The sequence below is a fragment of the Chamaea fasciata genome, unplaced genomic scaffold, assembly GCF_029207755.1.
Source record: "Chamaea fasciata isolate MVZ Bird 193981 ecotype frontalis unplaced genomic scaffold, bChaFas1.0.hap1 SCAF_11, whole genome shotgun sequence".
In the NCBI taxonomy this organism is placed as follows: Eukaryota; Metazoa; Chordata; class Aves; order Passeriformes; family Sylviidae; genus Chamaea; species Chamaea fasciata.
Window position 1 is genome coordinate 10,209,681 of NW_027094096.1, and position 25,203 is coordinate 10,234,883.

General features: G+C 40.4%; 1 protein-coding gene across 2 annotated transcripts in view; it reads left to right on the top strand.

The window, feature by feature from the left end:
- NYAP2 (neuronal tyrosine-phosphorylated phosphoinositide-3-kinase adaptor 2) overlaps positions 1–25,203 on the top strand; it is a 137,354-nt gene that overhangs the window by 30,145 nt on the left and 82,006 nt on the right. For both annotated transcript variants that reach the window (XM_066193187.1, XM_066193186.1), the window contains exon 2: positions 24,142–24,440. In XM_066193187.1, the coding sequence (XP_066049284.1) occupies positions 24,142–24,440 (299 nt within the window). The remainder of the gene's footprint in view (positions 1–24,141; positions 24,441–25,203) is intronic.

Consider the following 25,203-nt stretch of genomic DNA (forward strand, 5'->3'; position numbering starts at 1 on the left):
GGGAATCTGGCCCAAAGCAGGGCTGGGACAAGGGAAGAGAAACATCACCTCCAAGATATTCACATACTGGATTGTTACTCTGGCTGAAGTCAGTGCACTGCTACTTATAGAGGAGCAAAACAGGACATTACAATTATTTTTGCTCACTAAGATGGTTTATACACAGTGATAGAAGGTTGGAGTAAAAGATCTGGTTCTGTTTTGCAGCTGCTTCTGGCCACGTGTTAAACAGGTTTTGTGAGCAAACAGGACCAGTGGTAACTGTAATTCCCCACTTCTCCTCAGGGTGTGTAAGTACTGGCCTGCTGCTGGTTGGAGCAACTTCTGATCCACAGTGCACCTCATGCCAACAGTGTGGCTGCAGAATGGGGCAGCCCCCCATGACCTATCCCATTTTAGTCCCATGGTTTTTATGTCCATAACTGCACATTGGAATGGACTGGGCACCTGCTGTGGAAGGACAGGAGCCTCCAAAGGATGAATACTTTTATAAATGATGATATGAAGGATTAAGCCAGTCTTAGGCAGTGTGTGTGGTGAAGCAAAGAGATGAAGGGAGGTTTTCCTTATTTTGAATAGCCTGTCCCCTCCTTTGTAGCAATCTTACTCTGATGTTCTATTTTTATTCTCTGTGCCATTTCTGACAGCAGCCATGCCTAGAGACCATTTCTTTCTTAAAATGACCTTAGACATAGTAATTATTTTGTGCACAAGAGTGATTCAGGATTCTCTGCTTCCTACTGTCAATATATTTCTGGGGTTTGGCTGTGAAGTGTCTCTCTCTGTGGTTAATGTACTTCCAGGCCGCTTAATCTACAGAGTCTACATTTAATATTAAGGCTTGTACGTGTAACCTTTACAGTTTTGCATGTATACACAAGACTTTGGACATGAAAATACACATTTCCAAATGCAGTGATCCCATTTTGTTGTGTTTCTACCTGCAAATTCTATGTACTTTTTCAGTCTTACAACAGGTGTGGGGTATTCTGGCAGCAATATTCCCTGCATGGGAGTGTGGCAGAAGCCCCAGGGTGGAGCACGGTCCTGGCACTTGATTCTGGTTTTGGGTGCTGGATTGTGCAAGTGCATCACCCTGTTCCCCCACGGGATATAGGGCAGGGCTCTCCCCTGTACTGCCAGCAGAACCTCCTCTCCCTGTAAGAGGGTCTTGGGCAAGGCAGCCACCCAAATATGTCACATAATGGCACGGTTGTAGCTGCAGTCTCTGAGCTGCACACACAGAGCTGTTCCGCCCGTTGCAGATGTGGGTGTGTGCACACACCAGAAATTGGCCTTTACATGTCAGGTTGCAAGAAACCTGCTCTGGTGTCTAATTATTCCCAGTCTGCAGGGCAGCTGATTCCCTGTAAATAGCACTTAGTCTAGTCTCAACCTGTTAAAAGTGGATGACGATTAACATTTATTTTTTTTTCCCCAAGTATTTCATTTTGACAGCACTATAAACAAAAGCACTTCTCTGCATCTTTCTTTGCTGAATTATTTATTTGAATGTAGATATGAATCATCGTTATTGCGGAATACAGTGCAGTCAGGTCCAAGTACTAAAACATCAGTGCTAATTAGCTGGAAATAAAATTGTCAAAAATACTTGGTTCCAATTAGGGTCTTTTTAATGTTTATACACTGTGGACTTGATCTTCCTCTCAATGACTGTGTAAATCTGGAATACTTTCATTTCCTCTAGTATGGTATTCATGCAAATAAGATGATAACTTTATGGCATGTTCTAATGGTTATTATATGCTGATAGCTAAATGAGAAAGCAGTTCAAACTTTAAATTGTTTAAGTAAAATCAGTCCACATGTTTTTCACTGCATATCTAAAGTGTAGAAATATTATCAGCTGTGTAATTCCAGAACTATAGATCAGACCATATTCTGAAAAACATAGTCTTACCCATTTTATCTACAAATATGCATGTATAATTAACTGACTCCTCTTTATAGCTGGAATTGTTCCACTTGTATGGCAAAAGTATTAGAGCTGATCCGCACAACAAGAATACCACATCATAAGAGTTGAAAGTTATCAAGCTTCTCTCAGGTTTTCCCACATAGTTCATTTTGCCATTATCTTTCTCTTTGAAATCAGCTATCTGTTATTTTCTTAAGTGAAGCTCAGCTACTTCTTGATGTAATTCCTCATTTGTTCCCTTTCCCAATTTTCCCATTCATCAAAATACCCAATCCCGCAGAACTGACTCTGCTTTGTACTTCTGTCATGAGAGGTTTTTAAAGTAAGCTTTTGATGGGCGGGCCCAAAACTTACATTTAACAAGATATGAAATGAGTTTGGATTTAGTATTTTGCTCTATGTTTTCACAATTGAAACAAAGTTTAGATCTACAACTGAACCTCACTGAACTTTGAAATAGGTCACATCTCATGAACATTTCATCCTTGGTAGGCAGGAATTTTTGAATCCTGAGTTGACTGTTACTGATTCCTGATGATCAGCCTGGGGCAACTGAGGCATTTCTGCAGTTCCCTCAGTCCAGATTTACATGCTGAAGGCTGTTCTCTGTAAGGTCCATGCCCTCTACTTTATAAATGTAAAGACAGGAAAAAAAGTACATTCTTTTGTTTTTCTGAAATGAAAGTGACTGTAAATCATAAGTTCTTTTTGTTAAGAGTTAAATTCAAATGCTGTTGTGCCAAACTAACATGGTTGCAGGCTGTTAAGCTATTTATTTTTGCAGCTACTTAAGTAGAAGCTAAAGTAGAAAACATTTTTTACAGCAAATAATTGACACGTTGTTTTTCTGCTTTATAAATTGCTAAAGGGGGGCTTATGGTTTTATTAATAGATTTATAAATTTCTTATAACTGTTTGGATAATTCTGTGGCTAATCCTTGAGCTGTTGAATAGTTTATAAACTATTTACTTTTTATTTCAAGAAGTTTTGATTTAGAATTCAGAGGCTATCAGCAACTGCTTCTCTGTGTTCTTGACTAGCTCTGGATTTTTGCTTTTTCGTCGTCTGTAGGTTGGCTGTTGGGACCTTTAAGAGTAATTGCAGTAGTAAAGAAATAAAAGTGACTTTAGCTTGCTTGATTTAGCAACACAGTATATTAGGTTTCTGGTATGGCCATCCCACTTGAAATCTTGCTGTCTGAGAGTATTCTTTAATGTTCAGCCCTGGACCAGGTCTGAACCCAGCCCAGATCGGGGTGAATTACCTCAGATATTGACTCAGGGATTTGCTCACCTCAGGATCTCTGGGGTCAGGAAAGAATAGTTCTTTCTTTCCTGTTTAGCTGAGAATTAAATTAGAGAGGTCTTCTGAAGAAGTGGATCATTTATTTTTCTGCATAAGCCCTGAATTAATTTCCAGATTAAACTGTTTCCCTGTGTCAGCATCCCTTGCAGTCCCGAGTTTGCTTAATGGAGATTTGAGCGGGTTCTGTTGAGCTGCAGCCCCATTAGCACAATCTGGAGGGGCTGTGTAGGCACTCACAGATGTACAGTGACACATACATTTGTGTTTGATGAAATATGACCCAATAAATGGAGAGATTGCATTTATCACCTGTCTGAGGAGGCTGACTAGGAAACAGGAGATGCTTAGGAAAGGGCTGTTCAGCATGCTTTAGGTTGTATCTCATTTCATTCCAGAAACTCCAACACAGTCAATTCTGCTGCATTTAAGATGACTGTAATGAGGGATGTAATGTCTCTATGAATTACCTGAAAATCTTTTAAAAGCTCTGTCACTATTCTTTCCCTTGAGATTAAAGATGAATCTTGGGTATTTGCCATCTAGGAATCTACCTAATTACCTGAGGTTATATGTGGGTCAGTTAGAGATATTTTATGTAGGACAAGGGAGTTGTTCTAGTGTTTATAAAGTCAGAAATTAGGCCCATCATTTCTTCGCAGATTGGTTTGGGGAGACAAAGCTAGGAAATTCCTAACAGGAACTCCTATTTCATGAGAAGATCCATGTGTTCAGGTAGGTCACCACCCCACCTGTGGGGCTTGCTTGCACAAGAACCTCAGACTGGGCAGGAGACAAGGCTCAAAGGTTGCATTGCTGCATCCCAGAAAGCTGCTGGCAGTGGGCAGTTCACAGATCCAAAGGTATTTCCTCTCATTATAAAGCAAAATTCCCTTTCTAGGACATTTCTAGACCTGAGTAAAGAATGTAAGGATGCTATCAGCCCTTCCCTTCCCAGAGCCAGCCTCATGCACTACTGCAGCAGCTTCGCAGCTCCATTAGTGTCATTACTTTCCCTGCCTTTCCCAGGCTGCACTGAATTCTACTCCCCGACCAGTTCCCACTCCTTCAGACCATTTTATTAGCAAAATGTAGTTGCTCATATGGAGCAAGTAGTTTTGCCATTCTTTGAGGATCTGTGCTCCTCATTTGGCTTGTCCCACTGACATTTTCTCCCTGGCCAGTTCTTCTGGGTTTTGTGTGGTGCGGGCTGGAAGGAAAGGGTCTTGATTGTCCAAAAGCAAGGTTAGAGCTTGTCGCTTGTGTTTGCAGGCTTAAGTGGGTTATTATTGCACCCATCCTTCTTACCTTCCTGTTGGAGATGGCTAAATGAGATGTAACCCCTTGCTAATTGCTGCAGTGTGCAATCAGGCCTCATTGATATGCTGGGCTTTACAGTAGTTATAATTTTTCAAAGGCAATGGAATGGCTTATTGTGCTTTAATATATCCTAAAAGAACACATCTAGAGAGTATTTTCAATTACTTTCAAGAAATATTATGACATTTTTTTTGACAGGGTAACTCCATCTAGGAGCAACACAAGAAAAAAAACCTGAAAATACAGAGATTGCTTGACTTTGAAAAAAGAGTAAATAACATGCTTTGTCGTGATTCCATGGCACTTCATTGAGCTGAAACTAATGAATAAAAAGTTATTAAGACCGTGGATTTTGATGCTTTTTACACTATATCCTAGGACCATGGATTCCAATAATGATGTTAAGGCTAAGTACGTGTTTTTATGTATTATGCACAAAAGTGCTTTATAAAACAGTGGGAAAATAGACAGTTGTTTGATGGTTTCTGCTAAGTTAATACTTTATATCATGCTTCCACAAATAGTTTTCTCCTTAGGAAACAAGGAGTTTTCTCCTTTTGCTAAAATACAGCTTATCAAGCCTTGGTTTTATTTGTAAATTATAGAAATCTATTTTTAAAGCATAGTTACTCTCCAAAAACTTAGCATGTGAGTATGTGTAGCAAAAATGCTTTAATTTTCAGACTGAGTTGCCTGAACCATATTTCACACATTATAAGATGCATTAACACATACTAGTAGAAAAAACTTGGCCTGGAAAATGTTCTGCTTATACATATAGAAATCCAAAGGCTGAGGTTCTTCACTTACCACATATGATATCCAACACAGAATTGGAGGGATTTCTTTGCAATAATTTATTAAATTACCTGGGAGATAACACAGACATTAATTTTAACATCTCATTTAATACTTCCTTGGGCTTTCTATAGCTGGGTAAACCTGACCTGTGATTTGTGTTTGGATCAATGAAGCACTTCCAGAAATAATAAACTTGTTTATTCTCAGTGGTAGTATCACACTCCTGTTCCATGGTATTAGGGTGAAATAGAGCCTTCAAGGTAATGATCATACTTTTATACCAACCACAGAAAATAAATCATTATTTGGCTCTGGCCACTCTGTAGACATCCTAGTGCATAGGAATCGAGCAGAGAAATGAGTAAGACATCTTTATTGTTTATACATCCAGTGATATTTACTATATGTGGTTGCCCAAACTAGCAGCATACAATTTGATCTAAGCATGGGTATAAATTCTCAGGCTCAGCCTCAAGAATAAAGGAAACAACAAAACAGAAACTCAAGGAAATGATCACAGACTGAATATTCTGAAGTAGTCCCAACTTGTTTTACTTGCTGTCTGACTTGAATCATCAGATTATCATTCTCTATCAAAATAGCAATTCTGGTTTTGGAGAACTGCTCATTGTAGATGAGTTTTGTGAGGGAATGGCAATCACTACAAAAACATCAGCAGATTCGTGATGTGGTATCTAGACCACTGGAATTATTTCCAAACAAAGAAATTTTGAATACCATTCTTGTGCTGGCATTGAGAGCCATGTTAGCAGCCTAAATACAAACTTTGGATTTGTTTGTGAACTCATGAATCTGACCAAGTACTAAGGTGGGCCTGTATTAAAACACAGTGAGTGAGGATATTTGATGCTGGTGTAGGTCAAATGTTTTGCATGCTCCTGTACCATCAATGGGCTTTATGAAACACAATACAAAGCCTTATATCTGAGCATTACATCTCCCCACATAGTGTCATTGCGTTGTCACTGCCCTCGTGGTCACTCTCGTAATTCTGGAGACTCACAGAAGGCAAACATGGTTTAATGCCTTCCCTCAGTAGTGGAGTTGAGAGTAGAAGAGAAGACAGTTCACTGTCTTGGACAGATGAATTTTATATCCAGTCAGAGAGAGAACAAATGTCCTCCTATGTGGAATATTGCCAGTTTGAATCCTGATAAAAGGATTATTATCTTTGGATCTGAGCCCTGGAAACGTCTGATTTAATACTATCTCTTTTACAATTTATCCTGCCAGCTGATGTTTTAGCACTGGCATCACGTGTTTATATACAGGGTTATCCAAAGGGATGCCCACAACTTGTGTAGGTCATGTTGTTGGAGTGATGTATTCCCAGTGCCAAACCGGACAGCTACTTCCCCTAAAACCTGTGTCTGTCATCAGCTGGCGTCACATTCCCTCCAGTGTGTTTGGACTGTGCCTTAGGCTACCTATCTTTTAAGCAGCTATTGGTAATTCCAAAAACCTACAATCTCCACTTCAACCAGGCTTTGATTCCAAGGCCACTATGCTGTGGGAGCTGAAGCCATATCCAGCAACACTTGCATGGACAATGACTTCTACAGGGAATGTGCTGCCTTTTTAAAGACCACATGCTAAATGACTGTCAAGTGTTATTTGTGAAAGACAGAACTCTGTCGCATCTCGGGGTCTGACTTTTGATAGCTGCACTCTTCATTTCCAGCCGAGGAGTTTCTCTCATTTAGCCCTTTCTCAAAGATATTCAAGTGGACTGGAAACAGGCTGAGGATGGGCACTGAGAAGTCTCTTCTTGTACAGCTTCTCCTCACCTGCCATGATGAGGTGAAAGGTGCTGTTGCTACCAGCTCATCTCTGTGTTTTTAGACCCCCACGAATGACACCTGTAACATGTTAGGCTGCTGGGAAAACATTACAACCAATGTTCAGTCCCAAGAGCTGCCTTTTAGTTTATTAGATAAGCTATGCTAATTTTTTTTTTGGGGGGGGGGAAGTTTTTGGGGTATTGTTAATTTGTTTGTGTTTTATGTGCCTCCTCACTGGCAGACCATGAGATAAGGAAAAAAAAGGCCTTAACTTGGTTTAAACACAACTTAGCAAAGAACCAAAATGTCAGTGTATTATCAACACCATTCTCGTTCCAAATCCAAACCACAGCTTTGTAACAGCTACTGAGAAGAAATTAACTCTATCCCACCTGGAACCAGGGCAGTGTCACAGCCAAACAGGTTTTGCATTGCTTTATTAGAAAGCATTGGACTATTCCCATTAAATGTACTGTACTAGGAATTTTACTGTTAGCTATGTATTGACACAGTACCTTGTGTGAGTGATCCAAATTTTAATGGTTTTATACTCTCTGTCAGCATGATGTATCATAATTGCTTTTTTGGACAAGTTACAAGCTGAGCGTAAATATTTAGTATTAATGAATTCAGGTCTATTATGTGTGAGTGTATCTGCAGTGCAGCAAATATGCATCCATCCATGCAGAATCTGACTATGCTCAGGGCAGGACTTCTCCCTTTCTTCCTCATCTTCCTCTTCCTGTTTATCTGGCCTGTGGAAAACAAAATAACTTGTTTTCCTCCAGTCACTACTGATCTCTGCACCCTTGGCATTCCACCTTGTTTACTGGTTACACTCTTGCATTTCTGTCTTTCGTGTCTTTTGTAATGAACAGATTGTCCAAATACTCAAATCTGTTCACAGGTTGCTGGCAAAGGGCTATATCATATTGACAACATGAGGTATTTTATTTAATCTTTTATTTGTATTTATATTGTATTTTACAGACTTGCTTCTCCTGCTAGTGTGCTGGGGAACTTTGGACAGCAAGAAATGAGAAGGGAAATAATGAGATGGCAGCTGTAGACAAGCCAAGCACATATTCTGCTTTGCTTTCCAGGTCTGTGGCCTCACTGCAAACCCCTTTTATGGTCTCAGGTCAAAGACTTGGTCTTCTCCTGAGAAACTGCCATTGTCACTTGTGTCATAAAAGGGTGTGTTGGAGGGGTCTTCATGGGCATCAACAGTTTCCTCCTGAGTTGGTGGGTGGTGCCTTGTGGTGCCCTCTCTCTGAGGGCTCTGAAACTGTGTTCACACCAGTGTTTCTGTGTATTCCTGAGGTGAAACTCTAAGCACACGGAGAAAAGCAGAAGCATGACAAAGGGATTCTGGGTTTGAGATGGCAGCTTGGGAATCACGGGATGTGAATTCAGGTTTTGGCTCAGCTGTTGGTTCTGCATCATCTGCCCATTTTTGAAATGAGGCAATAGCAGCAGTCCAAGAGGAAATGATCAGGAGAGGCCAAGGTAGTGTAAGTCCCTGAGACTGTATAACTGTACAAGACAGCTGCCCATAGCTGGATCCTGTGTACTCAGTGGGGTTTCTGAAGTCCCTGCCCTCCTGCTGACCTGCAGCTCCACTTGTGGGCTTTGTCAAAGCAAGCTTTGCAGGGTGGCTGCTGGTTTCCCCTGTGCACCTCATGCCCTCTTTTCCCCCTTGTCCCTAGATTAAGAGCAAGTGTTGTAAAATGTCAGAGCCAGCATACAGCTGCTGACAGAACATTTGCACAGGAGCTCCCTCAGTGTCTAACGTGAAGTGCACAGGGTGACTGGTGGTTCTGCAGTAGCAGGGGGCATGCAGAAAGGAGGAAAAAGAACTGTGAAAAGATGAGGCTAAAATCAAGGCTGAGAGAAATGAGAAAGAGAGCAGTGGATGTTTCTCTCCAGCTCCTCATGAATCCTTAGGTTTCCTGCTGCCTTCCCACATTTTATAAATGGACTGAACAGATGACAGTTTATATATATAAACCTAACGAGATGCTGCTCGTCTTCTGTGAAATTGGTTGGATACCTAGTGATAAGCTAATATTTAGTAGCAGTTTTCCCTCTCATGACAGTATGAGTCCTACATATCCAGTTTTATTTGGTGTCTTTTGTAATAAGGCAGATGATATTCTCATTAAGGCATGGCTGGGCTAGAGCCAGGCTCTCTCTGCTCAGGCTGGCTAGTCTGACAAGATGCTTCTGGGCAGTTACAGCTCTTGTGGAGACCAGAGCCTCTCAGGGGCTGGCTGTGATGGTGCTGCCTGCTGGATATGTGCACACTGGTCCTGCCTCAGGAAATGAGAAAAAAATCAGTGCAGGGGAACAGGAAAGAGGCTGTTGAGTCCACCTTGGTCTGGCAGGAGTTGCTGGCCAGTGGCTCAGTCTGCATCCCTCAGTCCAGAGCCTCTTCTGGCCTGTGGCTTTGAAGTTTTCTAGGGTTCTGCAGTGGTCTGTAATTGCTCTGTGTCTGAGCTGACCTGGCCTGTGGTTAATCATTTACACATGCTCCACAGACTTGCCCAGAAAGTAGTAGGCATTTTCAGAGAGCAGGATAACTACTTCTCTAATGCTAGCAATAAAATTGCCATTTATATTAAAAGGCCCAGAGTGCTTAAAATTGAGTTGGAAGTAGTAGATGAGGCATTGCTTAATTTTCTCTTGCACTTTCAATATCACAGTCATTTTTTGCTGCTCTTTTTAATAATTAATGGAAGAAAATGTGCATGCTGTAAACCTTTTAGCTATGATTAAACTCTTGGAATTTTGTTTCTTTTTTCTTTTTCTCTAAATTAAGTCTTAGTAAATGAATTAATTTGAAATAAAGTGGAGACAAGTAATAAGGCCTGTTCTGAATAGTTTGGAGGCCCAGATGTTACCTGATGGAAGGCCATTCTCATATAATATGTTGTAATTTACTTAACGTTGCTAATACTTTATAGCCATAACTGCAGTGCAGCAAGAACTCTACAGTCATTCTGTAGGGAACTCAGCCCTAAAATTGCATACAAAAATTTTGTGCTGCTGGATCTTGCTGTAGGTTCAATTCATTGACTCACTCAGTGGTTTTATTAGTAATTTAAACTAAAAAAATCTGTTTGGAAATTTTCAAGCTGTTTTGGAGGATTCCAAATTGTGTTTCCATTGTGAAAGTGTCATCAGAACAAGCTTGAATTGCTAATTGCCATGCATCCCTCTCATATGTCTTACAAAGAAATGCCTTGAATCGTTTTGCCCAGTGACCTCCTAGTCACTTTAAGCCCCAGTGGAGGCACCTGTCTTCGAGGGCCTAGATTTCCTTATTTTTTGTTTAGCTTTCCAAGTATAAAGTTAAAACTTTATAGATAAATTTCCCTTTGCTTTAGTACAACAAAGCACAGTCTATCAAGTACATCACTGCAAGCTCAACTTAATAATCTGAGCTTTTATACCCATTCAGCCTGAAAATAAATTGAAATGTACCAGAATTAGGTTCTTGCAGGAACATTTTCTACCACAGGAGTTCTAATGAGCAGGTAACAGACAGACTGGGCAAAGACCTGAATAATAATAAATCACATTAGGGATGGAAGCTAGCAAAATAACAGAAAGTGCAGCAGAACCAAAAGGAGCAACAATGGTTATTATTGTCAAAGAATACCAATGGAATTATTAAACCACATATTGGAACATTGGCATTGGAAACAGCACTAGCTGAGGTTGAAGCCTTCTTCATGAGATTGTGTGAGCAGTACACGGGTGTATAACTGTCTCTAAAGGAAGTTTTGGAGAGCTTGAATCTCAAGAACTTTGTTTCTTGGGTTATTTAGGCTCTGTTTTGACTCTCAATTACATTGCACTTTGCAGTTAAAAAGCAGGACAGAGACTTGTCTGGCTCAGAGTCTTCCTGGCACAAGAAGCACAGGGCACAGAGTTCTCCTCTCCAGGGACAGCCTTAGACATTTGTCCAGCCATTCATATTCACTGTAGTCACTGAGTGACTTGATTTGGGAGGAAAAAAGCTGACTTTTGTTTATCACCATAAAAAACAGAGCAATATTTTTACACTCCCCTCTGGCTCTGTAGTCCTGACAAAGCACAGTGGGACAGATCTCAGCCTGGCTTTGACAGACAGAGGATGTGAGGAGTCTGTCTATGGAAATGGGACGGAAGGAACTGGGGAGTCCTGCTCAGGTTTCTCAATTTTGTAGTGATTTCTTTCAAACTTAACACATAATGGTTTGAGTCTCTGGTTTCAAAAACAAAATGCAACTGATTGCTTAGCTTAGATGTTTTCTTCCTACTAGTCTGCATCTTTAACAGTTTTTTGACTTTGCAATCAGACTCTTCCCAGCTGAAATAGCTTCAGTTCATATTTTCACAACCGATGTAAACATTTTGTGGAAGTAATATTGATGTCTTTTTAAAAGGGATCTTTAGCTGCTCTCATTGGACATCAGTATTAATACAGGAATCCAGCCTTAAATTTCCTGTCTGTATTCCCGTTTCATTTAATCATTAAAAAAAAAAAATTAATCCATAGACTTTCTTTTTTCTTTTCAGTTCATTAGCCAAATTTAATGTTTATCTCATGGGAGTGAAAAATGTAGGGAAATAGTTAATTTCTAGTTGTTATGCTACTTCTGGTGGAAATATATAACATACTTAGGAATGCATCTGGCTTTCCTTTTTCTGCTATGCACTACTCAATTCTGCTGAAAGTGAGCAATAAAATCAGTGCTGTTCTTTGTCCTATAATTTGAAGCAATACATTTTCTCCTAAACTGAAATTCAGAATATTTCCCAATCCCACTGTGTTCAGAACACGAAGGAAACACTCATCTGTTTGGTCCTAAAAAAGAAAATTCAAATGTGGCTTTAACATGTCTCTTTGCTGATGTGGGCTCCCTCTGACACACACTGATTGCCTGTCATACTCTTTAAATCATAGCTATAGATCTGCATGCTCGACGCTACCCCTTCTAAAAAGGGATGTAATTGTTTCTGTATGCAGCTTGAAGGGCAGTAAACACAGATTAGTAAGCATATGCATAAATAGCTCCAATGTATTATGAAAGTTTATACATTGTTTTTATTTTTATCTGCATTTCAAGAATTATAGATGCTAGCATCTAGGAGACGACCCAATTTTGTCACTGTCACAGGAGAGAATCTCTCCTTAGGAGATATTTCTTTCCTTGATACTATTCTTTTGTGAGCCCTCTTGAAGCTCTTCTGGATCTTGAATCAAAGCTATCCTAATTTTACTGGATACACCTGTGAAATATCCTTTTTTAATGTCCAAGAGAGGATTAAGTGTCAGTTTGGATCACTCACAAACATCATCTGTGAAACTCCACAGTTTTGACTTCCCGATTTTTTTCTATTGTCCTACAAGCTTAAATTACATTTAGTTTTCCAGAATGCAATAGCAGGACTATCAAAAAGGCCTTGGCTCTCATTTTAAGTGCGTTGTGGATATAAGGCAAAACTTGAAATATGACAACGGGTAACTGTTTAACTCAAAACCCACCATGGGAAATATGCTGATTTTACCCTTTACCTCCACAAATTTTTAGAAGGCACTTTAGAGCTGCAATAATGTAATTGTGTTGCATCTGTCTTTTCTTACCTCCAATCACCCACTTTTGTTGTAAAGCAGTATATCCACTGGTTAAATAACTAGGTGCTGCTAGGTCTTAACAATTGTTGTCTTTCACTTCTTACTGAGGTAAGAATAAAATGGAGATTCTAGAGATCAGAATAATGAGCTGGGCATCACCAGGACCATTAACATTTCTGTGTGCCATTCTAGGTAGGGTAAAAAATAATTTCACATGCAAATTCACAGAGGTGCATGTGCAAAGTCCAGTAAGGTTCATCCTTCCTAGCACTGAGGACACGGTTTGGTGGTGAACATGCTTGTGGTGCTGGGTTGATGGCTGGATTTGATAATCTTAAAAATCTTTTCCAACTTCAGTGATTCTATTCCCTAAAGCTCAGTAGCCCATCCCTACATTTATTAAGTGGGTGAAAGTGCCTATTAAAAGATTTGTTGTCATGAGCTCTCTGTAGGACTTGAGAGTCTACTGTTCCAGTCTTATACATAATGACCCAAAATATTTAAATTGAGGCTGCTCTGGTTTAAGATTTTTATCATGGGACCATCTTGAAGGAAGTTTTTTTGTCTTAGCATCTCAAAATTGAAAATTCTGAGGTTGCTGGTGCAGTAAGGACAGAGCAACAGGCTCCTGTGTCCTGTGTGGGTGCTGGGCCACAGGGCAGGGAAAGGGGTATCACATACTCTGGAGAAGAGGACAGTATTTTCTTGGGTTTAAAAATATATAAACAATTAAAAAGCATAGCTGAATTGCTTTTCTGAGGGACAGAGACATCCCCTGTGTGCAGCCTGGTGTGCAGATAACTGATTTGGACTTGGAGCTTACACACAAATTGTCTCTGAGCTTCTTCCCCTTTCTGTTGTTTTTAAGTAGGCTGCTGCCTGCAATGTAGCTTTGGGAGAGGGAAATCCAGCTCATATTATGTCAGGGTTATTGTTCCTAGATAGAAGACTTTTCAAAGGGATTTAAGGAGCCTGGAAATGTACATGCACTGCAACTTATTACCAGCAGCTTTGCAGATTTTAACAATAATTCTTAGACCAAAGGAAAACAACAGCACATTATTTTTGGTTTGTCATCTTGACGTAAAATTAGGTCCAGACTTTGCGTGACCCTGGCTGCCACAGCTCACCACCTCAGTGCACACACGGCATCATTTCTTCAAGCTGAGACACTCCAAACGTGACACTCAATAAATGACAGATCTGAAGAGTTGCCTGAGGAATAAAGGGAATTTACATACTTTCAGTATGAACAGCATAGAGCTGATCACCTCCCATGCAGGGAACTGAACTAGTACATTCCCCACTTAATTTACCATTACACCATTAAATGCAGGTTACAAGGGTGTTTGCTCTTTGTTTTAATGCTTTAGCTCTCTAACAAATCCTCACACAGACTTTCACAGCTTGGAAAACAAGCTGCTGCTTTAGTAAAATTCCATTTCGTTGCGGCTTCATAGGTTGTAGTGGTGACCCTTTGGGCAATGTAAGTACATGTCCCTAAAGAGGCATTTAAGTACCATCTTCCTTCACTGTCAGAGTTTGTTGGACATAGTTTTTTGCTCAAAAATTTGGCAAAAAGCTACTCTTGCAGGAAAAAAAAAAAAAAAACAAAACAAAACAAAAAAAAAAAACCAAAAAAACAAACCACAACACAGCAGTGCCCAAAATTTTCTGATCATCCCCATTTGCAAAAGTAATTCTGAGAGTGATGAAAGTCAGCATGTGCTGATTTCTGTCAGCTTTGGAAGTTTATTGGCAGCTTTTATTGTAGCCAGTTGTCTCTGGTATTAAATTCCTGTATACATAAAGACCTTTTAGTAGTCTGCTGGAGTTCCTTTAGTAGTCTGGCCCATTAGATCTGTGCTCAGATACAGAGGAGAAAAGAGTTTCTGTGCTTTGCATTTGGACAATTCACCTTGATTTCTACAGGGAATGCATGGAAATGCAATGACTGCGTTGGAAGACCTCAGTGTGGAAAGGGTTCAGGGTTGTGCTGGGTACATGCATGGGTGGGGAAAGATGTACATTTACTGGCTGGCCTCCTTCAGTGTCCTGACTCAAATCACTAGGTCCTGACCACCTATATGCCCACTACACTTTTCAACATGCTCTGATGTGCAATATTAAATTAACTGTGTTTCTGAAAATAAAATGTCCTTTTAAATTTATTTCTCTGAGAAAATAAGTAGCTTCTGACAACCCTGACTAAGAAACTGACATCCATCAAGACAAGGAAAGAGTTTTTTATATTATTATTTCTAAACTTAGATGTGAAGCACATTAATATTCTGTTGTTGAAATAATGATCACTTTGTTACTCATAGAAAAGTGACATAAGCAGGGAGATCTTCACAAGAACTTTGTATCTTAGTGAACAAACCTCTCCAGGCTCTGATGATAAGAACTGTTGATACTGATGTACAGGATTTCATATAGCTTTATTTCGCAGATTGAGACTGTCCAAGAACGGAGGGACACCAATGTACACATCTGTGCAGTGATTCCCTTTCCTGTTTTCTGGGTTTCCTACACCAGTCAAAAATATTTCACTTAGTTTTTGAGTCTGTTTCATTTTGTAAAGCAGAGATACTCACTGCTATCCACTTAAAATACAGAGTGGTGATGGACAAAAGAGCTGAAACCTCTCCTTCAGACATCAGACGGAACAGAGAGATGGTGATACCTAATAGCACAAGGGCAGTAATTCTAGCTGTAAAGTCAAGGCAATGGGCTTGGGCAGGGCTCTTCCAGGTAAAAATGGATTTTCTGGTCAAGACTTCTATGAGTACCAGAACCTATGACAGCAAAGTAATGTATGGAGCAGAACATTTATGTAGTTAGGCTGGGTAAACTGCAGTAAAGTTTTGTTGTTGTTGTTGTTTCCTGTGCAAAGGCCGGTCCAGCACCCAGAGTCCTTGTAAGTGGGGAAAATACTCAAATAAGCCTTGCATTGTTTGTAAAAACTTGCACTCTGCATTCCCCTGAAATGAAATTTTTAATATACAGTTTGTAGATTAAGTTTGATTTAGTCCTATTTAAATTGCTAATGTGAAGATTTTTTTTAGTAACTACCCACTGACCCTGAACGTCAATGAAAGCAGTGTCTAAAATTGTACCCAAGATATTCGAATAAATGTCTGATCAAAAGAATGTAAACTCAAATTTTGTCATGTGCTGAGATGTCTGGAAGCAAAATCACCCTATGTGAATATTACAGATCTGGAGTGGTGAGCTGCCACAAGATAGGCTGTTGAATAAAACTGTCCCGTCAATAGAACCTGCATCCCTGTCACATCCCTGCTGTAACTGTGCTACTGAGAGCTTCTCCCAGTTTGCCAGGAAGTGCCTCTCCCCTTCTAACCTACTCACAGGGCATTTAAAAAAGAAAATGAAGAGGCAGATCAGCTCAGGGAGTGTATCTTGAACTGCAAATTGTGAATGACAATACTACCAGAAGAATAATGTGAATAACTAGACCTTCAGATCACTAGTTGCGTAAAAAATAATCTGTATGTTTTGCTATGGATCATTCTAAAGTGCAATTTGTCAGGGGTTTTCCTCCAAACTGAAATGCTGCCCTTCCTGTTCACTGCCACTCAGGACTGAAGAGTACTTTCAGAGTCCTTTCTCTTTGGAACTGGATACCATAGGAAGCATTTATTCAACACCATAATTTCCTTGTCAGTCCATTTGAGCTTGGATTTGAAAAAACAGTAGTGTCATGTTTGCTTGAGGGACTGAGAAGAGCATCTGTACAATCAGTGTTTGAAATAAGCCTGAATTTGGAAAGGCTAGACCCAGTGTAACATCTCAGCCCACACAGAGCACTTGGTTTACAGGTCTCTGTCATAGAGTTTCAGCACATTTCATTAATTTCCTCAGGTTTTAACTTTACACAGCATCTGATCCACAAAAAGGGTTTTCTACTCTGTACAGATTTCTTTTTTTCCATTGGAGCCTTGAGTCAAAACTGCAGAAAAATTTCCTTAGAGAAATGCCCAAGAATTATTTTGTATGTTAATTTATTCCCATATCTCATTGAAATATTTACTTAGCCACAGTTGCTCAGGCAGAGTGGAGTCTGGGCCATGTGGTTTTCCAGTGAATGTGATAAAAACACAGCCTTGGTCGAGCTCCACCTGTTTTTGACAGGATGCAAAACCCTACTCCATTAATGCGAACATGCATTTGCACTCAGCTTAAACATTGCATATGCTCCATGTCTAATTCTAGGTGACTCTGAACATATGAGCTTTCATTTGCTGGCTTTTAGCTGTGCATCCCCCAATGCAAAATTAAAAATAACTGTATCCATATAACAGCAGCCTCCACTCCAGCCTCTTAAGTGTTGTGTATTCACAACCCACAGGTGTGGGTCCATATGCGTCAGTTGGTCACCAGGCACGCGTAGAGCTGCAGCACTGGAGTCCCTGTCCCCCAGATACAGCAGTGAGGGTTGGTCCTCCTGAGGAGAGCAGCTTCAGGCCTTTGGGGGTGTTTAGCCCAATGCAGGCATCCTTAGTCCCTGGTTTAAGAGACAGTCTCATCTAAATAGAAGCAGTGCCAGTGGAAAATAGAACTAGTACCTGCACTACTGTTCAGACTCATGAAACGATTTTGTTCTCTGTGGATCAGAAAGGTCCTTACTCCTCAGTTACTCCTTTCCAAGCTGTCTAGCTTAAGTTAGATTTGTTAAAAACAACCCGAGGTTTTTAATTTATCAGTGTTTCTCATAAAAATGTTTTGAGTTTGTCTTGATTTGGCTTTTTTTCCCCTCTTTCCCCTAAACTTCAACTCTTGCTAGAATTTTCAACATTTTGCATTATAAAAGTAGTTCACTGCAGAGCATACAGGTCATCATTTGAAATCAGATTTTCTGGCATCATATGGAAAACCTGCTGTGGACAGTCTTGGTTAATTTTGCTTTTATTATCCATTGTGCACTGCAGAGGGATTACAGCTGTCTTTTGGTTGCTCCCCAGGGTCTCAATCTCACAGTGCAGCCACAACATGTGGTGTGGCAGTTCAGTTTCTTCTGGAGCATCTTCTGTGAGTCCTGTTGGGGATGGCAGACGCTCAAGAGGAGCACAAAGGGCTTAAATGAATAACCCTGAAAAGAAATAACCCTTTGAAATAAGTGTCAAAATGGGCAATGGATACACATCTGCAAGTGGGGTTGTTTACAAGAGATTCATGAGGCACGAGCAATTTCCACAAAGCTTCCTGGGTGTTCCAGTGCACAATGCAGGTACTCAAAGTGGGATTGTCAGCCCATTGCATGTCTGCAGGATCAAACACTGGGCCTGTGGGTTTGACAGGTGGGATAAAAGAATAAATTTTATTTTATAGCACTAATGTATTCTGTATATCCTGAGAGGCCTGACTTCTTAAGCAGCACCTGATCTCATACCTCAAAAGCAGAGTCATATGGTAGAGGGAAGAAGTTTGATGTGTGTAGACATATTGGCTGCTCATTTTAGGCAGTCCTCCAGGTGCACAAAATGGCTCTAAATCTGACCTTTGTCACGACCCATTTAGGCTTTAGCCTATATCTAAAAGGGTGGAAGTATTACCCTCTGGATCTTGATTTAAGATCATGGTGAGTTGTTTGGAATATTTCAGAAAAGTAATGCAGAAAAAAAGTGTGTATGTTCTTTGGGAATTAGAAGGGGGATGTCTAAAGTGTTATTAAAAATAGAGATAAATGTGTGTAATTTGCATGTTTAATTTTTGTGATAAAAACGGTATAGGTCTGTGTAAAAACATACCTACAGTGTAGTTCCTGTATCCATGATTGTGATCCTGTCCTTATTTCCTCAGTGTTACATTTCATGGTCTGTTGAAATCATGTTTAGGGGGATAAAAATAGTATATCTTCTGTTGTTTTGGCATCCAACCTCTAATTTACAAATATAATTTATGCTAATCTTGAAAGTGCTTCTCAGATTCAAAGTAAAATGTGTCATCCTTAGTATATGTGTGTATAATTTATTCTGATGGGGAATAGACATTTCAAAGCCATTTCAGCCCTTCATATGCAGAACATTTGATATGAGTAGGGCAGCTGGATGTTCACTGCTGTAAGAGCAAGGAAATGGTTAAAACAGCAGTAGCTACTCTTTTAACCCAGAAAACATAAATGCACCATGGCATAAACTGCTGCTTGCACAGTGAAGGCAACTTGTATAAAATCCTTGAGTTAAGTATTTTTATTCCTTTTGTTTTGCTGATGATTAGTCATTTCTACAGAAAATTCTTCCTACGTTATCAGTTAATTTTTTAGTGACTTTTCTCCTGTCTCTGACTCAGATGGCTTCCCATCTGAGGGATTAGAAGCATGTCATGGGGGGTTAGCTCTGCGTGGGCTTGCAGCTCCCCGGAGGGAAGGAGCCTGGCCATCCATGTGCTTCACTTGCCCTGTAATTCATAGCTCTCCCCACTTCCACAGAGGAGCCTGCAGAGACTCCCAGCTCAGTTTCTGCCAGCAAATGAACCAGTATCTGTGCTGAATCTTCTTCAAGCACGAGAGGAGCGAGCAGATGCTCTTAAAATGGTTTCTCTTGGCTACCTGGAATTTCAGCACTTAGAAGGATGATGACCTCTGGTCCCTGACTAGAATGTAACACAGCAAAGAAATGGTAAAATACCTTCAAAGATGCCACATCCTCAGCAAAGTACATCCCCCTTCCTCCTGCTTTGGAGGTCGAATCTCATAATCAGGTGTAGCTCCCTTTTTGAACTTGTGTCTAAAAATCAGAAAATCCCATATAAAGCAGCACAGGAATAAAAAAGGAAACCATGCAAAGATGAGGAGAACTACGAAGTGGTTCTTGGTGCCTGAGGGATGAAAATAATCCAGTGTAAATTTAAACTGATAGGAGAAGTTTTGCGTGAAAACCAGGAAAAAAAGAGTAGATAGATATGTGGGAACAAAATGCATCTCCAGGGTATTCTGACTTTATGGTCTCAGTCCAAGATTTTTACCCCTTACAGCTGCACTGAGGAATGTAATATTCCATCTTGTTTATAGTTTAACAGTGACACCAAGAAAAACAGAAGTTTTCATGCAACTATTAATTTGCTTTCCAGGAATTAATTTAGTTTCTATCTGGACCAAGTAATGAAACTGCTCAGCAAATTAAAGTTGTTATTTGCAATATTAAATAGGAACAATGCAAACTAAAAAGACCACACTGATTGATGCAGACAGTCTCTGGATACTTTCTGTTTGCCATGTATTTTTCATCAATGTGATGAAAATTTGTCTTAGTTTTAGCTTAACAGCTTGAAAATATGTTCACAGTCAACAGGAACGTTATGTCTCATGGCATAGCAAGGTAGACACGACCTTCCCCATGCTGCTTGCATTGAGTACTTTCCGTGTTCATTTTTAATGTTTAGTCTTCTGTAACTTTCACTCTTGTGATGTGTAATGAAATGAATAATATAAAAGACTCTCTCCTCTGTAGTTCTTCAAAGAGGTTCTTCCATTATTCTGTGCCATAGTTACTTCAATACTCTGGTATCTGCTGGGTAGAAAAGAGCAGGCAGAGCACCAGAAGTGAGCTGTGAAGTGTTCAGAGCTGCCATGGCCACAGCCTACATGCCACCAGGCTGAGACTGCTGTAGGAGCAGCAAGGCCAGTGTGATTTAATGCTAGCCCAGTTCTGACCTCAAAAAACTCAGCTGGCAGATAAAACCAAAACTGTATGGACATATAATGAGACACATTGGATGCATCAGTCAGATCTCTTGTTCACACTTAAGAAATGAAAGCTGAAATCTGCTATTACTGTTTTAAGACAGATCCGACTCTTCCGGTATTTGTTGTAATGGTTTAATTCCATCACTGTGTGGAAGAGGGAGAGGGAAGGGATCTTGCTTTTGTTGCAGTGCACCCAAGGAGAGAGCATGTAACCTGGCAGCACTCGATGGTCTGCACTGGCCTGGTTAGCTGGGTTTGGAGAAGGCCTGTAATGTGGTTCTGAAAGGAGAGATGGTTTACAGCAGTCTTGTTAAAGGTGTCTGACACCAGCCTTGGCATTGCCCTTTTCTGCACCCGTGGCAGCATCAGTCACTAGACCTGGGCAAACACTGAAGTGCATTTTCAGGACAAAGTCAGCTTTGATGTGTTTAACGTAAGCCATCATAGTATTAATTTTGTTGTTATATAATCATGGCTCTCTTTGCAGACAAATTTCTTGCATTTTTAATGGTTATTTAATGCTGTACATAATTCTTTGTCAAAGAAGCATTTGATCCTGGACAAGTTCAAATTGAAACTTCCCAGAGGAATAATCCAAATCTGCATTTTCATATATATTAATAAACTATGTAATACTTGTATCAACTCACATAATACAGTTTTGGAATGAGATAGAGCTCATTATCAGTCCAATGAGGAGCACAGAGTCTTACCTGTCAGAAATAATGGACTGAGACCTACACAGTTGCTCTCACTCTCACTGTGTCTGTAGTCACTGCTGCACAGCAAGTTATGTGTAACTTGTTGTGCTGTAGTGGGACACACGCTAGCCCCAGACAATTCCAATGGCTGTGAGCAGGAGTATATAAATAAATCCTTTCATTCTGTTTGGGTTCATGATGTAACAACAGCAACACTGTTCATTGCACAAGTCCAAATGGACCTTCAGGATGCTACTGCCTGAGGGCAGGGGATGCCATGTTTGAAATCTGCCATCCTGCTTTTGAACTTGTGAGTCTGGAGTTGCTCTTTTCTCTTTTCTCACAGGGGGTTTTGGTCTGCGTTGCTGAGGTGTGAACTTGGCACCCCACTGTGTCTTGTGCCGGTGTGAACTGGTCAGACTCAGCTGGGAAACACCCACTGCGCTATACTGGGAATTGCTACCACCGTAAGGAACAAGTCTGAGCCTTTTGTGATCCTGGTCAGTGATCAGGGCCCAGGACCAAAGATTAGAGGCTGGTCTTCTTCAGCTTGTGGTTAACAGTGCTTAACCAGCAGATGAGTGTTGGCTCCTACATTCAAAGACAAATGGATCCTCTTTTAAATGTGGTGCCCTGCTGGTTTTGCCTGGTAGTTGAGCAGAGGTTGTAGGCAAGCAAGACCAGATCTATTCCAGCTGCCATGCTGAACAGCAGCAGGTTCTGTTCCCATCTGTACCCACAACCTCTCTCTGACCTGGCCAGAAGGTCTTTGCTCTGGAGAAAGCGTAGGGAACAGGTGAGGGTTTCATCTATGCTGAAATTCAGTAAAGAATGAAAAACTAAAGGGGGCCGTGGGGGGAGCGAGAAGGAAAAGGATGGATTTAATTGTTTAATGAGACAGGCATTTACATACCAGGTATACATTTTGTAAGTTTTAATTTCTGGAATACAAGATGCAGCAGTTTGGCAGAAATGCTTCATACAAATGCAGTTCTGTGTATTCTTAGGAAAAGGGTGAAATATTTCACCTCAGAGGGATTTGTGCAAGTCCATCCAGAACAGAACCTGGCTTATAATGGATGGTTCAAACACCTTCATGCAGCAGTGAAGTAAATGCAGTAATTAAATAGTGTAAACTGTTAAGAACTGTAACACTGGAGATGGCAAACTGAAATTTTCTTTGCCGAACGTGATTATCCAATGGACTTAAGAAAGGAAGCAGGCTCCCCACCTGCATTCTTCAGCATGTTTGGATAGTAATCTTCTTTAAATAACATGACAGGCTCTTTCTGTAGTCATATCAGCGGATTATATTATTTTCAGAACAATTTCTGGAAGATTAGTAGAGGCATAGTTAATCATTCAAACTAGCTACAGGTTTTTTAGAAATATTCAAATTAATGAGTTCTACCTTTTGATCTTTCTGGCTGCAAATCCCCTTGGAATTGATGCCAATTAGGATTTAGTAACAATTTGATTATGAACATGGACCAGTGTGTGCATACGTGTGTCATGTTCACACATTTACAAATGTGGGCAGGTGTCAGTGCCCCTGGAAAGGGGCACATGGTCAGTTAGACCCGTTCTGTTGTCAACCAGTTTTGAGAGTAAACATCTCCACTTGGAGAGGAAATGGAATAAGAAAGCATGAAGGGTAATAAGCAAACAAAGGTTCTTCTTTATCACGCACAAAGCTGTGTATTGCTCATTGCCAGTCTGATGCTTTTAGGACAATTAGATACAGCTTGTGTTTTACCTACAGTGAAGATGGGGACAGTATCAGGAAATGAGGTGACCTTGCTTACTCTTCACACTTTTGAGAAATGTTCCCGTCTTTTAAAAAAGGAAATGTGTTCCAGCCCCCAAAAAAATTGCACCAGCCCAAGGCAACATCAAGTAAGAAACTTTCAGAGAAGGACATTGACCCAGCCTAGAGCTTCACTCTGTGTGAAGGGGAAACAGGAGCTAATCAGAGCTTTCTGATACTTCACAGTTCTTGTACTGACATTTCTATGTGCCCACAGTGGTACCATTTCAAACCTCCTTGCAGAGGCCCACGTTGACCTGTGTGTGTTGCTGATTTTCTTTGCATAGTCACTGACTTGCCTGAATTGAAATGTACTGTTGATTTGCTGTATAAACACCAGTAAGAGCTGTTTTTCAGAACTGATAAGCATGAGTGGAACAGGAATAATACCAAGTTCTCAGTCATGCCACCCACAGAAAAATGCAGTGTTTGGTATGGTAGCACTTGTTTCAACTGAAATTTTCTTCTTTACCTGTGTATCTGAATGGCTGAAGGTTACTTTCTTCCTGTTGTCCCACAGTCCATGGCCTTTTCATCTGCTACACTTGTAATTTACTAATCTGAAGCTGTGTGTCTTGCAGATTTATGTGTATTAGATGTGATGTTGAGTTTCCTATATCCAGGTAATTTTTAGAACACTTCTTCTTTACCATTCTTTAGTCTCAAGGGAAAAGATTGATTGGATGCCATGAGCCTTGTTTCCCAAGCTACACGAGCATCTGTAGTCAAAGATGAGTGTCAGGGAGGGTGGATCAATACACCATGTTGTATTTCTAAAGTGTTATTCTACTCACTGTCTCCTGTTTTCCTGAAAACTCAGTTCTAACTTTCAATGTTTGAAATTTGTTCTGTAGAAAATTTCTAGTTACAATATTCTGAAACCTGACAAAAGCTTTTCTTGATTTCTTCTTGCAAAATTCTGACTGCATAGCAGTGTATCTATGTCTCAGTTGTTGGCAGCTTATATTGAAAAATAGACTTTTCTAGTAGTCATCTTCTTTTCAGAGAAGAGCATTGCTTGTTTTCAAATTCAAAAACACGATCTGCTTGTCACAGGCAGAACTGAGACCCTGGTTGCAGGTACGGTTCAGGCAAAGGAGGACCTTTGACTTATATTTTTATTTTCTCTTACAGCATAGGTGGAGAAGTGGCAAGAGGAAATGAAGGCAGCTACGTGGGGAAACATTTCCGCATGGGATTTATGACAATGCCTGCTCCTCAGGACAGACTGCCACACCCCTGCTCCAGTGGCTTCACTGTCAGATCCCAGTCCCTTCACTCAGTTGGAGGAACAGATGATGAAAGCAGCAGCTCTCGAAAGCAGCCGCCTCCAAAACCGAAGCGAGACCCCAACACCAAACTGAGCACCTCATCTGAAACAGTCAACACTGGAACAACAAGCAAAAGTGGGAAACTACCAGACAGGACTGAAGGTAAACACAGTCATTCTTTGGAAAAAATGGGGATTGGTGAACCAGTCTTAAGATTATCCTGTTGCACTTAAAAATTACCTGTAGGTTTCCCTATTAGTGTAACAGTGCCAACACAGCTATCCTAGACCACTCATGTCTACATGTTGGATCAGCTATCCTACTCCCCTGGATAGTTTTTCCTTGGACATTTGTCACTGCATCACTTAGATGGTGTGGATGTATACTGGAGAATGAGCTGAATCTATTCAAAAATGAAGGGGAAAAGAGATTGCTGTCAGTTGGAATGTAGGCTGATGTTATCTGCCCACCAGACAAGGACCACCAACCATATCATTAGTATGGTGCAAACCACAGCTCTAGAAAGGGTTCTCCTCAACAAAGCAGTGAAGAACAGAAATTAATAAAAAGAATACTGCATGGCCCTGAAACTCCACAGCAAGGAAATATCACTCAACAGTAAAAATTTTAGCCAGGATGATATAATGGATTGCTCAAGGATCCTGTTTGTGTTCGATTCTACATTTTCTCTTCCTAATCCTCCCAGTTACGTTTCAGCCAGTGCAGCATTCAGAAGAGAATTAACAAATGGTTTTAGTAAGGATATTGTTCCTTACTCTGCACTGCTAAAGACGAGCTAACACTGTAGGGATCATCTCATTCCTTTATTCCATGGTGTAAATACATTCTGTGCAGCAGTAGGACCAGCTGTACTCTCTCCTAGGAGAGATCAGGATGACTCTGCTTCCCACTGTGAACTGTAGGA